The sequence below is a fragment of the Pimephales promelas genome, chromosome 25 (genome assembly GCF_988280905.1).
Source record: "Pimephales promelas chromosome 25, fPimPro1.hap1.1, whole genome shotgun sequence".
Lineage (NCBI taxonomy): Eukaryota > Metazoa > Chordata > Actinopteri > Cypriniformes > Leuciscidae > Pimephales > Pimephales promelas.
The window spans coordinates 25,939,413-25,953,808 of NC_142793.1; the positions used below are offsets into that span (position 1 = coordinate 25,939,413).

Genomic DNA, 14,396 nt, shown 5'->3' on the forward strand with positions numbered 1-14,396 from the left:
TGTGCGTGAACGCAAGGAACCTACCGACATCTTATTTTAGGAATGACAGGATTATATATATTTACTACAAATATTAATGATACAATTTTCATAATTTGTTGGGGTTAAAAAGCTTGGTTAAAATTGACTAAAATGAGATATGAACCCATGGCTAAGCACGTTTTTTTCCCCCCGTCAATTCGTCAAATGATGAAATAAATAAATATACAATTGCTTTTATTTTTATAAAAGTGACAGAATTGAGGTTAACATGGAAGCTTGTTTCTGCCACTGAATGTGTAAGAAGAAATTGTGACCTTTTTATATTGCAATTGCAAGCTTATATCATGCAGTTCTGAGAAAAAAAGTATAAATTGCGAGAAAAAAAGTGAGAATTGAAAAGTCAGACGTTAATTAGGAGTTTTTTTTTCTAAATTTTTCTTGCAATTATGACTTTTCTTGTTACTGAAAGTTTATATATCGCAATTCACTTTATTCCTAGAACTGCAAGTTTTTCTCGCAATTCTGAGAAAAAGTAAAAATTGCAAGAAAAAGTCAGAGTTGCGACTTCTCACAATTTGTCTGGCAATTGTGAATTATCTTCTTTTTTTTATCTTTTTTTTTTTATATAATCTCACAATTACCAGATATAAGTCCAATTCTGAGGGGAAAAAGCCTGACTTTTTTAAACATATATATATTTATATATTTTTTTTTACGATATATCAATTTTTTTACAAATTTATATATCGTAATTCTGACTTTATAACTCACAATTAAAAAAATGTAAAAATTTGAATTGTGAGAAAAAAATGTTGCTATTATCTTTTTTGTTTTTTATTCTGTGGCTGAAACAAACTTTCATAAGTTAAAAAATTAATCAAGCACAAATAATCTCAAGAATCAATACACACAAACACTGGAGGAAAATGAAAACCAAGAATCATTTTTTATTTTCTACCAAAAAAAAAAAACGTATTTTCGAAATATTAACCCACAACCCCGTCCATCATGCCAGTGCAAACTCCGGTACGTCTGCGACGAAACACTTTCCGATTAACTTGGAATGTTTTCCTTAACATGTACATGTCCACAACCTAACAAACACAAATAAAACACACGTCATAAATAATGATTTCAGACTGCAAACGTGTCCATCATGCATGCAGAATTCATTCATTCTGTAAATACTGTCATTTCAAGGATAATATAAACAAATTATTATTAAACAAAATATACATTAACTCATTTTTATGATATAAAATAGTGAAAAGTAATTCAAAATATACTAATAAAAGTGTAATGGTATGCGAATAATAATAAGAAGCACTAGAGACTCACTTTCAGACAAAAATGCCGACCCAGAGTAAGAGGAAGAGAACGCCGAAGCCCATGAAGAGCGACGCCACCAGAGAGATCAGCAACTCTTTGTACACGTCTCTCGTGTACTTGGTGGACGTTACTTCATATCTGAGGAAGGGTCAAGGGTGCACACACTCTTTTTACGCTCACATCACCTATGCAAGCTTTTTGCGAACACAGAATAAAAGACAAAAATAAAGGGAATTGCAAACTATCTCACAATTCTGAACCTTTTCTCACAATCGCAAAAAACATCTCAAGTTTACATCGTGCAGTGTTGACTTTGTTAGTTTCATCGTGAAAAGGGGCAATTATGACTATCTCACAAACGCATTTTTTCGTACAATTTCAAGATTTATTTTAGGATTCAGACTTCTCTTCTCAGAACTGTAAGTTCCTATCTATCAGTTCTGAGTTGACGAGTTTACATCTCGCAATTCTGTTTTTGTTCCAGTCGCACACAAAAAAAAGGTTTGACTTTCTCTGACAATTCAGGACTGAAAACGTTTATCTTTATATCTTGTCTTTTTCTCACAATAGGCTTTATGCACTACTAGCTGCACTACTTCCTGAACTTTATTATTGGGCAAACTGATTAATCCAGGTGTGTCTGACCTCAGCAACAACAATAATCAGGCACACCTGAATTAATCAAGTTTGTCAGACAGAAAACAAGGAGCTGGCTGAAGTTCAGGAAGTAGTGCAGCTGTGCATGAAGTCTATTGCAAGACGAGTCTACATCACAATTTTTACTTTTTTTTTTCTTGCAATTCTGTTTTTTGTTGCTGTTTCCATCATGGAAAAAAGGTAATTGCAATTTTTCACAATTCTGCAAGAAGAAAAGTCTTAATTATGTTTTTTTGAATTGCGAGATGGTCACAATTTCCTTGTTATATTGAATTCAGAGGTGGAAACAAGCTTTCATGCATATCTGAGGGCATTGCAGAAAGTACTCCAGCGACTAGTGAAGGATACACAAAGAACCAGGCCGTGAAGAACATGCCGATGGCCAGCAGCACTATGGTGAGGTGGGGGAACACGGCCGGGTTCACCGGGCTGGTGTATCTCGTCATGGCTTCCAACTCCTGCAGAGACAAACATTTACACTGATATCAGCACTGATTCATCTCCAAGATGCTCAATCAAATAACAATAAAAACAACAACAACACAAACATGACATAAAAGAGGCTGGAAAGAACAGGTGAGAGCTGATCTGGTAGAAAGTCAAACATCATTATTTCTCCAACATTTAATTAAAAATTCCAAAAAGAGGTGAGATTAACCTTTGACAAAACTGTCGGTGGATAAACGCAATACATAAATGTGAAGACTGTAATAAAAACCGACTTGCTCAATTAATAATGCAACACCTTTTTCTGCATAACATCTATTACAAGTTAACATGAAGCCTACACTCATACATATGTGTGATTAAGATATTTTATATGACGTTTATATTTGTGTCTGTAGTAAAAACATCAGCACTCCTGACTGACATCAGCGGCTAACTGCTAAAGCTAAATGCAATTTAACAAGACGAGAGCAATAAAGGGAAATACTAGATGCGTTATTTGCAGTTTCAACCCATGACTGGACTCTCGGGGGTTTAAAAAACAGAATTATTTGCTGTTAAATCATGCGTAATTTACCATCGTGTGTCAGGTAAAGGATGAATCCGTCTCCGACCGGAAGAAGAGTCAGAACAGCCACGTAAGTGATGAGTGACCGGAAGAGGAGTGACTGACAGCGCCATACAAAATAAAAGTCCTCCCTCATAGATAGCTATCTCAAGACAAAATAAAAGTCCTCCCTCAGATGGATATCTCAAGACAAAATAAAAGTCCTTCCTGATAGATAGATAGATAGATAGATAGATAGATAGATAGATAGATAGATAGATAGATAGATAGATAGATAGATAGATAGATAGATAGATAGATAGATAGATCAACACAAAATAAAAGTCCTCCCTCGTAGATAGATCCAGAGCCAAATATTGAGTCTACAACGGTAGGAATGCATGACATATTATCTTCAGAAATTATTCAGAAAATTCATTATTCAAAGCATTATTACACTCAACGATTAAACTTGAAATATTATTATATTCATAAATGACTGTTAAAAAAAACATCCCAAAACAGCACCCAAACCTTGCAAAGACCTACCTCATTAATTATTCAAATATAACAGCCAATGGCAAGTCTCCAGCAGCTTGTTATTTTTATGTCAATAGTTTTATTTATTTAAATTACAATATGCAGTTTGTGTGAAAGTAAATATCTCATATTATATCACGCAATACATTTAGTTAATCATACAGTATTGTTTATACGTAATTCTTTTGTGCAGCTGCGCAGTGCATGCGACCTCAGAATCAAATTCTGGCGGTTTTGGGTTTTGTCGGCCTAAGTTACAGCAAAGCGAGCTATGGATATAAGAAAGTGGTTTAAAGATTCATCGATGACAAAGACGACTTTGATCAACAACACCGTGTGTGGAGGATACTGTCTATGGTGTGGAGACGACTCTGGAGCTAATGAGATGGTAGGAATTTGTCTGCTAAATTTTTATTGCAGTATGTTATACATTGCTTTTATTATTGTTGTGTTTGTTGGTGGAAACCAGGAGGTTTTGTGACTCATGTTTGTGAAGTGTAGAGTCATAAATCAAATTGGTTTTGGCTAGTTTTAGGATGGACTTGTTATGATATTACGTTGATTGTGCCTGTTACTCAAGAAAGCCACTAGATGGCACTGTGTTGTGTATGTATGTGACGAACAATGCAGATTAAAATATAGCCCCCCCCCCCAAAAAAAAAATGACCAAAAAAGTCCCTGCATTTCAACACAAAATAAAAGTCCTCCTAGATAGATAGATATCTCAACTATCCTCCCTCATAGATAGATAGCTCAACACAAAATAAACGTCCTCCCTAATAGATAGATAGATAGATATATAGATATCTCAACACAAAATAAAAGTCTCCCTCATAGATAGATGTCTCAACGCAAAATAAAAGTCCTCCCTCATAGATAGATAGCTAAACACAAAATAAAAGCCCTCCCTCATATATAGATAGCTCAACACAAAATAAAAGTCCTCCCTGATAGATAGATGGCTCAACACAAAATAAAAGTCCTCCCTATAGATACAGTAGATAGATAAATAGATAGATAGATAGATAGATAGATAGATGGGTCGTTTTATTGTGACTGTAACACAAGGAAGAATTTAAATTTAGTATCCAGAAAAAAATATTTATTTAATTTATGCATCATGCTTGCATACATTGTATTATGACATCAGTACACATACATGTCAAAAAAAAAAAAGTGAGACTGAAATTATGCAGCTGAACTAGAAATGATGATTATGTCAATATACAACATGGCTTTCAGAAAGCTCAGATAAAGTGAAAGAAATGAGAAGATGTTCTGGGACATAAACACAATAGTGAATCAAGTTTTTTTTAAAATATTTTAGTTCTTACTGGGCTTTGAGCCATAAAGACAAACAAAACAAAACTGACAACTGAGAAAAATATAGTTTTTCTTCTCTGTCCTTTGGTGGTAAAATCAGTTCTAATTTTATACTATTCATTGATGAACAAGAAATGTTTTACCCGACTTAAGACAAGTTATTTAAAATGTTTAAAATGCAATGTTTTTAACCAAACATGTTATGATTAACAAAGCATAAAAGTAAGTATTACATGTTATAAAAACTAATTTAATGAAGAGTAAAGAGAACAGAAATAAAGGATATGGTTGTACATAATGAAAGTTAAAACAAACAATAAAAACCAAACTGACATTTAAAGGACGTTTTATATTTTACACCGCATTTAAACAGTTTTAGATGTCACAGAAAACATTAGAAAAAAATATTTACAGTGCATAGTTTGGAAGTGCTTCCACAAGAGGCTGGTTTACTCAGGACAGAATATGTGATATTCCCTATGATTTATTTATTTTAAAATAACCATATATTAGATTTTAAACTGTGTTTATACTCAGAATCAGTATCATCCATTAGTGTGGAATTATGGAAATAGTAATTTTAGTGCACAACAATTATCAGTCAACACTTTCCTGGTTCTCTTCATGATTTGACCATCATAATCACATTACCCAGCCTTACAAAGACTACTTTATGGCTTTCCTTATTGCTTTCAAATATATTTAAACAATATCTATAACATCAACATGTTATGTGTACAAGGATAATAAACAAACAAAAGACAAATAATGCGTCGAAATTCACACAGAGCTGGATTACATGAAAGATCTGGCTTGACAAACATTTTTTGCTCTTTTTTTTAATGACCATAACTGGGTTATCCATAACTGGTACCATCTACTGGGTTTTAATTAGTAATACTCAAAATATGGGACATTGTCTGAGAAATTCTCTGAGAATGCACAACAGTGATGCTCCAACTGTTTAGACAAGTAACGTTCACATAAAACTACAAGAATATACTGCATATAAACTGTTCAGAAGAACACAGTCATTGGTTACGGCTTGTGTAGTATGCATAGCAGCAAACTAAAGTTAAATCAATGCATAAAGTAAAAAAAAGAAAGAACATATGGTGTAAAAGAAAAGTACCGTAGTAATAAGTGTTTCCTGACGGTTAAGGAGTGTGTGATCCAGTGTTTTTGCCACAGTGTTTGACTTACGATTGCTACTGGTTCCAGTCTATCCAGTTTTAAAGAGAAATCCAGTGACTTTAACTCACAAATCCAGTAGTAATGGTTCCTCTTTGAATTCGTTCTTGATATGAGATGATGTATTACTGCAGTAATTATGTCAACCATATTACATTTAGATACTTTATCTGTATTCTAAGTGTATCTCGCTGCAGAAACGAGGCTGTTCAACATTTATTCCTATTAAAATCCTACAGCAGTCATGGGAAGTTCACCAAACTGTGATTCGTGTCTCTTAATAATGAGCCAGTTGGTGCAGTTAAAGCCATTTCCAGTGTATAAATAGTCAACGAGCAGAAAAATGAAAAGACTTTAAAAAGAAGAGCTTTTTTGCGCATGCAGAGTCCGACATTAAAAGGCAAAAGCAATCGTTTCTAGCCAAGCGAGTTTGGTTTCATGCACTGTTGCCGTACATTATAGCAGCATCTCTTTTCCACCTAGGGAAAGCAAGTTATTGTTTGTAAAAACTTTAGATTTCGATTGTAAAACCATTAAAAATATAAACTAATGTTTTAAAAATGTGTTATTTGGCAAGTGACCATGGTATAAGTGGGTTAAATGATTAGTTCACTTTAAAAAAAAAAAAAAACTTTTGCTGATAATTTACTCACCCCCATGTCATCCAAGATTTGTCTCCATATAATGGACTTCAATGGGGACCAAACGGTTCAAGGTCCAAATGAGAGTTTCAGTGCAGCTTCAAAGGGCTTTAAACGACACCAGACGATGAATAAGGGTCTTATCAAGCGAAACGATCGCTCATTTAATAAATAAATAACAAAGTTTAAGTTTTATAAGCTCAAATGTGCGTTCATGACACAATGAACAAATCTTTTTTCGAGTCATTTCGTTCGTTGAATGAACCAAATGACTGAGCAAGGAGAGCATTTGAGCTTATAAAACTTAAACTTTTGTATTTATCTTTGAAATGACCGATCGTTTCGCATGATGATAAGACCCTTATTCATCGTCTGGTGTCGTTTAAAGCCCTTTGAAGCTGCACTGAAACTCTCATTTGGACCTTGAACCGTTTGGACCCCATTGAAGTCCATTATATGGAGAAAATCCTGGAATGTTTTCATCAAAAACCTTAATTTCTTTTCGACTGAAGAAAGAAAGACATGGACATCTTGGATGACACGGGGGTGAGTAAATTATCAGCAAAAGTTAACCCGAGCATTAACCCTTACTTAGCCTAGACATCAGGGCTGTATTTGGACTATTAGACGTCTTTTAAATGGAAAATTGCCTGCTGGGATGTTTTATATGATCCTTTTTAATATTTTTCTGTAGTGTATCTGTTGGTGCATGTATATAATCTGCTAAGTTAGTGTGAAATATTATCAGCATGAAGCTCAGCCAAAAGCACACGCAAAGAAAGAAGGCGAGGCTGTTGTTGACATGTCATGGAGACTCTTTGTTTGGCCTTTAGGAATCAGTGGTTTTAATTATAAAACTGTTCTTGAGCAGCACAACGCCTTCCTGAACCTCAAGTCGCGCTCGCAAATTTGGTTCCAGTCGATTAGAGCCCGACCGATAAAGGATTTTGAAGGCCGATACCGATACAAATATTTTTGGGTTTTAAAATCCGATATTCCGATATATTATTTATTTTTTTTAAACTGGACATGATAGTCACAAATGTTGTCCTGCTTATTTGAGTTTAGAGAACTGATGGGGATGTTCATTTAATTGTATGTATCGTGACCAACTCAACGAGTGTTGCCAACAGGAACGGTGTAGAGCGCCCTCTGGTGGACAAACTATACAACTACAACACTCATGACATGGTTCAAGCGTGTTTCGTCCATTTTTATTTTATTGTTGAAATATTCATTTATCGGTCATTATAACTGCCGATACCGATAGTTTCGAAAATGCCTAATATCGGCCGATAATATCGGTCTGCTGATATATCGGTCGGGCTCTACAGTCGATTCGCATATTCTGAATCTGACTTGGGGCTCAAACGACAACGTTATTAACAATTTGTTTACAAATGCTTTACAAGCCTTGAAAGCTGAAATTCATGATTATGGTAATGAGCGTTACATTTCTGACACTGCTTGAGGTGTTTGGCCAATCACAACGCACTGGGTCAGCTGGCCAATCAGAGCACTCTGAGCTCTTCAGAGGGAGGGCCTTTGGCTACGTCCCAATTCGCCTACTAATACTACGCCCTAAAAGTATGTACTCTTTTCGTGAAGAAAAAGTACATACTTTTGAGTGTATCAAAAGAGTATGCAAGCTGTGGGACACACTCTTTAAGGGACAGATGTCACCGTAAACTGCCCTGTCAATCATCTCGTCACAGTTAAAATCCTCCATTCAATCTAATTTTGTTTATTACGGTTTCGGAGAGAAATTTCGTTGTACGTTCACCTGCCAGTCGTGGCTCTTTCATGCCCTCCGCACGCTCTCCTCGTGTGTTTGCAATTAAAATATAATAATGATGCATCAAAAGTTAATGGCTAAACTTATCTTTACAAAACTTCACAATATGTGGACAACATTGAATAAATACATGTCTGTCAGGTTAGATACTGATAATTAATTACTTAAACACCTTTATCTAAACCTCTCTACATAACTGAGTCCTCCATGTCTGTAGTTTTTTAACACTTTTCACTCGTGTTTGTAGTTCTAACCGAATCCTCGTCCAACGCGCGATGGGTTTCATTAGCCGATTCTGACCGGATATAGTAGACCATCCGGGTCTCTTTGGTACACACTACGATTTGGGACGTACTAATTCTATTTCTGAATACTATTTAGGACGGATGGTGTGTGATTTGGGACGCAGCATCAGCACATTTCAGACAGACTGGTAAAAGAGGGGCTGCAATAATGTACAGTATGTGGAAAATGTGTTTTGAGCATTAAAGCAGGGTAACCTATTCTAATACACCCAATAAACGATGAAAAACATCATCATATGGCCTCTTATGGAAATTAAATAGGGTCGTTTTGTTGAAGCGCAGTTCAGTCGAGTTTACAGAAAGACTGCAGGACTGTCTGATTATATTATATCTTGGCAAATCAAAAGAATTGTATGTGTCTGTGTGTATATAAGTGATGCGTTATTGAGGTTAGGGCTAAGTGAAAATAATATGCTCATTTTCCTTTCGTCTTGTACAAATATGCGCAGAACAAACACAGATAAGCCCGCCCAGATAAAACAGTCTTTGAATCTGGGGTGGCGATACGGAGAAATGACACGAATCTGGACGCTCCTTAGCATTTGCTTTGAATCCGGAAGCTGTACTCGGAGCACTGGGCGGACACGGCGTCATCTTCACTGCTACATCCATTTTGACTCTGTGAACAGAGAGGTTACATGGTTAACTTGCCCATAACACTGAAGATCCTAAGCATGCATGATATATTTTAACTGGTTAGGACACATTGGAAGTCAGTCCACTCACTGAATGTGACACTCTGAAATGATAGGTGACCTCTTGAAAAGGCATAACGGGAAGTGACCACAGGTGGCTCGTCCCCTGTTAGAAAAAAAGCTTGCATGTGACAACCGAAGCATGTTTAAGGAGTGACGTGCTCAGTTACTACAGGTGCAGTTCAACTGCTTACACACATTTTCTAAACGTTGCCTCTTTTTTCTCAAACAGTTTTGCCGAAACTCAACCGAAACTATAGTATAGCACTGATGAATTAAAGTGGCGTATTGATAGGTTGTGTTTAGAGCCAGACCGATATTATCAGCCAATATTAGGCATTTTCCAAACTATCGGTATCGGCAGTTATAATGACCGATAAATAAATATTTCAAATATAAAATAAAAACGGACGAAACACGCTTGAACCATGTCATGAGTGTTGGAGTTGTATAGTTTGTCCACCAGAGGGCACTCTACACCGTTCCTGTTGGCAACACTCGTTGAGTTGGTCACGATACATACAATTAAAAGAACATCCCCATCAGTTCTCTAAACTCATATAAGCAGGACAACATTTGTGACTATCATGTCCAGTTTTGCTGCTGTTAAATAAGCCGTAAATTAAAGCTAGTAAATTACGTTACGTTGTTACAGTGTCGTTGACTGACTGTCCTTTTAACGATTGACGATGTGACTGAAGTATTTCTTTAATAGCGCGCGACAGTTTTAGCAATGAGACGCATCATCTCTCCTCGGCCTGTTACATTGAAAATGTATGTTTTACAATTTGCAGTATGACGTCATCCATTGCTAAATTATGGCTCATCATAACCATAAAGCTAGCTAATGCCACTATCATCAGTCTGTTCTGTTGTGACAATAAAAGAAACAAGTTTCTTTTTGAAAATGCATTATCATATTATTTTAGTTAAAACTCATAAATAACTACTAATGTTAGGGAAATCTGTTAATTTTTTGTTGCGCGTTTCTGAAAAAAAAATATATATCAGATTTTAAAACCAAAAAATATTTGTATCGGCCTTCAAAATCCTTTATCGGTCGGGCTCTAGTTGTGTTTGAACAAGGAAATCAAGATACTTCCTGTTAGATTTTTGTGTGTTACATAGAGAATTGTGTGTTGTGGTTGCAAGGCTGAATTAGTGTATGGTTTTGCAGATTTGGTGTGTGGTTCTGGTGTTTGAGTGTCAGGTTTCAGAAATTGTGTGATAGTAAGGATTTTGTGTGTAAGCAAGTAAAACTGTAAACTAGGACCAATAATCTCACCGTTGTAAAAGTGCTCCGCTCTAGTGAGAAAGAGGCTTCTGGGTGATTTGAACAGAGACGCCCCCTGGTGGCTCCACACTGCCACACCCACACCACCTCAGAGGAGCTGAAAGGAGAACATGAGATCATGTGTGTGTGTGTGTGTGTGTGTGTGTGTGTGTGTTGGTCTCTCTGATTCTAGCGTCAGAGGATGGAGACATTAGTGGATGTGTCTGAGGACGTCCATTGATCTATTACTGAAATATGACACACTTTAAAACACATCTTATCACTGAGGAAGCAAATCTCTTAATATTAATATTACTGGAGTAAAAGCTAAAGACCGTGTGTGTGTTTATACTCACATCATGTGCAGAGTTATGTAAGACATAGATGAGTTTTTGTCTCCATTTAGAAACACGGTAAAGCTGCAAATGAATAAAACGCATCAGTTCAGAGGCCTGAAAACATCAGTGCTGCTGGATAACAGGCCCTTTGTGAGCCATTATAGCCATCTGAACACACACACACACACACACACACACACACCTGCAGCTCTCAGGTGAGGAGCAATCAAGCGTTTTGATCTCCTGATCCATCTCGAGGATGTGTAGTTTGCTCAGACAGGCTAGTGGATTTACACCTGTGTATAAAACATATATATATATATATATATATATATATATATAAAACGTGGAAATAAAACGTTACACACATATATATATATATATATATAGATAGAGAGAGAGAGTGAGTGAGTGAGTGAGTGAGTGTCTGTGTGTGTCTGTGTGTGTCTGTGTGTTAGTTAGTTAGTTAGTTATACTCTATATCAGAAAGTTTTCTTCCGGGAACGAACATGTCACAATATTCCTCCTTTAAATAACTCATACACAGAATAAAGTTGAAACTGGAGGTTATGCGACAAATGTGCGACAGCACGGATTCGTGACTATCTAGATCATTTCTATTATGCATCATCATACTATAGTAGTTAAGCAGCGAGTTACATTGTTGTGCGGGAAATGCACCACTGAGCGTTACTGACAGACTAGGAAGAGAGGTGATGCAACAATATCAAATATGGAAAAATAATGTCTTTTTCCAACATTCAAGCATGAAAACCTATTCTAGTAAAACCAAAAACCAAAATCAAGATATTGAAAAAGGTATAACAATAGGCCCCCTATTATATATATATATATTAGAGTCAGACCGATATATCGGCAGACCGATATTATTGGCCGATATTAGGCATTTTACAAACTATCGGTATCGGCAGTTATAATGACCGATAAATGAATATTTCAAAAATAAAATAACAGACGAAACACGTTTGAACCATGTCACGAGTGTTGTAGTTGTATAGTTTGTCCACCAGAGGGCGCTCTACACCGTTCCTGTTGGCAACACTCGTTGAGTTGATCACGATACATACAATTAAAAGAACATCCCCATCAGTTCTCTAAACTCAAATAAGCAGGACAAAATTTGTGACTATCATGTCCAGTTCAAAAAAAAAAAAAATATCGGCCGATATATCGGATTTTAAAACCCAAAAATATTTGTATCGTTATCGGCCTTTAAAATCCTTTATCGGTCGGGCTCTAATATATATATATATATATATATGTGTGTGTACCGTGTGTGTTGACACTGCGCTGTCTCCGGGGCGTGGGCTGTTGTCCCCCAGGCAAGCGTTTGGTCGCCCCGCTCAGCTCTGGAGGTTGAGGCGGCCGCTTGGCTTTGCTGAGAAACAGAGGAGCCGACGTGTGACTCAGACGGTTCTTGTTGCGGCTGTCTTTATCCAGCGGCCGAGACTTTGCCTTCTTATTAATAGTGGCCGGGGTGGGAACGGCAGTGCTGGAGTCTGAGAGAGAGAGAGAGAACGATATGATACTGAACGATAATGTGTTTTCTTTTTCTATTTAATCCAACAAAAAGATTATCATTGATGTGTCAATTCACTGATTCATTTATTAAACCGATTCAATGATTCAAACCCAAAATTTTCAACCCAAAAAGTAGAGGAAGACATTTAATAAGAAAGTAGATCAACTTTAAATTCATGTTAATGTTTAACCCTCTGGGGTTGTTCGGCCCAAATGGACCCAAAGAATTTAAATAATTTTTTTTTTTAAATCACAGCTTCATCAGAATAGTCCGAAATTTGGTGACTTTGTTGGTATTTGGTATTTGAACACCCAAAAAAATTGGGGACAGGATGTGAAAAGTCTAAGTGGTTGTAAAAAAAATAGTCTCACTTGGGGTGTTCTGGTCCAAATGGACCCGCATGGAAAATGAATGGAAAATTGGCAAAAATGTAAAAATACTGAGTTTTTTTTGTGCGTACAATCTACAAATCAGCCACGATCTTGAAAAAAAGCACACAACAGTGAAGGGGTGAAACTATAAAACATCAAGAGTGCAAAACAGACACACACAAACACACTTTTATACACAAACACACCAAAAATTCAGATTATACATGTGTTTTGCATTTTTAAAATGCTCAGTTTGTCCACCAGATGGCATCCATCTCATTTCAAAAATTGCTTTTATGAGGCCTAGGCTTGACTCTAAAATGAAATACAGCTTTAAAAATATATATTTATATATATATATATATATATTTGTTAAATATTTTTTTCTATTATGTTCAATGGAGGGAAATTTTGTCATAATTAGTGCATTAATACTAATTATAATTTTTTTATTTTTTTTTTACATTTTCTCAAAACACCAAAAAAGAAAAGAAAAAATATTATAAAAAACGAGTAAAAAAAACAATCATGATTTTTTTTTTTTTTTTTAAATATGAATCCTGCCATTTGGGTCCATTTGGACCCTAACGCCCCGAGTGTGACTCTGAAATGAACAACCCCAGAGGGTTAAAGAGTTATTGGTAACACTTTACTGGAAGCCTTTACGTATAATGCATTATTAAGGGATTGATAATGTATATGATAATCTATTGGGGTTTTTTTTTTTTTTTCAAATAATTTAAATGCATTAAATATTTGCAGATTCCTTGTTACATCTGAAATTGTTTGTTTGTCATGTGTTTTAATGAATTACACTTTCCAAAAGTGTAACAATGTAATATAACTCTTACATGAGATCATTCAGTGCATTACATATACAGGCTTCAAGGAGAGTTTATTTGTAACTGCTCTGATGACAACATTCAAAAACTTTCATTCTGTCGAAATTTGTCATTAATGTCGTGATGTAGTTGTCATACCTGGAGTGGATTGGTTGTTGCCTGGCGACAGACTGATAGTGGCTGATTGGTTGGTTGTGGCAGGTGTTGGAGGGCAGCAGGGCGGGTGATTGGACAGTGATGGGGATGTGGAGTCTGTAAGCAGATAATGACTTTCTATAAAACTATATTAATCAGAATATGCATACTGGAAAAAATATGACATGTGCATTATTTGTGTGAGTGTGTTTCTGGGACCTGGGGAGAGAGTGGATGTGGTCACTCTGGCAGGGGAGAAAGAAGCCTGGCGAGCCGAACCCAGAGCAGAACGTGACCTGCTGAAACAGAGAGATATTATACCATCGAAATCACATGAGCGCTCTTTAATATCTCAATTATTTATTTCAGAAAGATATTAACCTGAGAATAAATGTCTCAAACTTGACTTCTCAATATGAACTCAAACATGTCTCATCAATTC

The 14,396-nt window shown here is 36.0% G+C and overlaps 2 protein-coding genes across 13 annotated transcripts in view; both read right to left on the reverse strand.

Moving 5' to 3' along the window:
• Positions 1-904: 904 nt before the first annotated feature.
• tmem258 (transmembrane protein 258) lies at positions 905-3,130 on the reverse strand. Its single transcript, XM_039661685.2, has 4 exons — positions 2,993-3,130; positions 2,317-2,426; positions 1,321-1,449; positions 905-1,076 (listed from the first exon to the last, which is right to left on the reverse strand). The coding sequence occupies exons 1-3, from the start codon at positions 2,993-2,995 to the stop codon at positions 1,323-1,325; spliced, it is 240 nt and encodes a 79-aa protein (XP_039517619.1). The 5' UTR covers positions 2,996-3,130; the 3' UTR covers positions 905-1,076; positions 1,321-1,322.
• Positions 3,131-4,582: 1,452 nt separating this feature from the next.
• Positions 4,583-14,396, reverse strand: part of myrf (myelin regulatory factor) — a 38,400-nt gene continuing 28,586 nt past the window's right edge. For 9 of the 12 annotated variants that reach the window (XM_089127858.1, XM_039661817.2, XM_039661815.2 and 6 more), the window contains 8 exons: positions 14,174-14,253; positions 13,958-14,071; positions 12,356-12,583; positions 11,266-11,359; positions 11,082-11,144; positions 10,738-10,843; positions 9,484-9,558; positions 4,583-9,376 (listed from right to left, as the gene is read on the reverse strand). In XM_089127858.1, coding sequence (XP_088983984.1) covers positions 9,293-9,376; positions 9,484-9,558; positions 10,738-10,843; positions 11,082-11,144; positions 11,266-11,359; positions 12,356-12,583; positions 13,958-14,071; positions 14,174-14,253 — 844 coding nt within the window. In that variant the 3' untranslated portion in view covers positions 4,583-9,292. The remainder of the gene's footprint in view (positions 9,377-9,483; positions 9,559-10,737; positions 10,844-11,081; positions 11,145-11,265; positions 11,360-12,355; positions 12,584-13,957; positions 14,072-14,173; positions 14,254-14,396) is intronic. The other 3 variants (XM_039661819.2, XM_039661813.2, XM_089127860.1) reach the window with 1 other exon arrangement.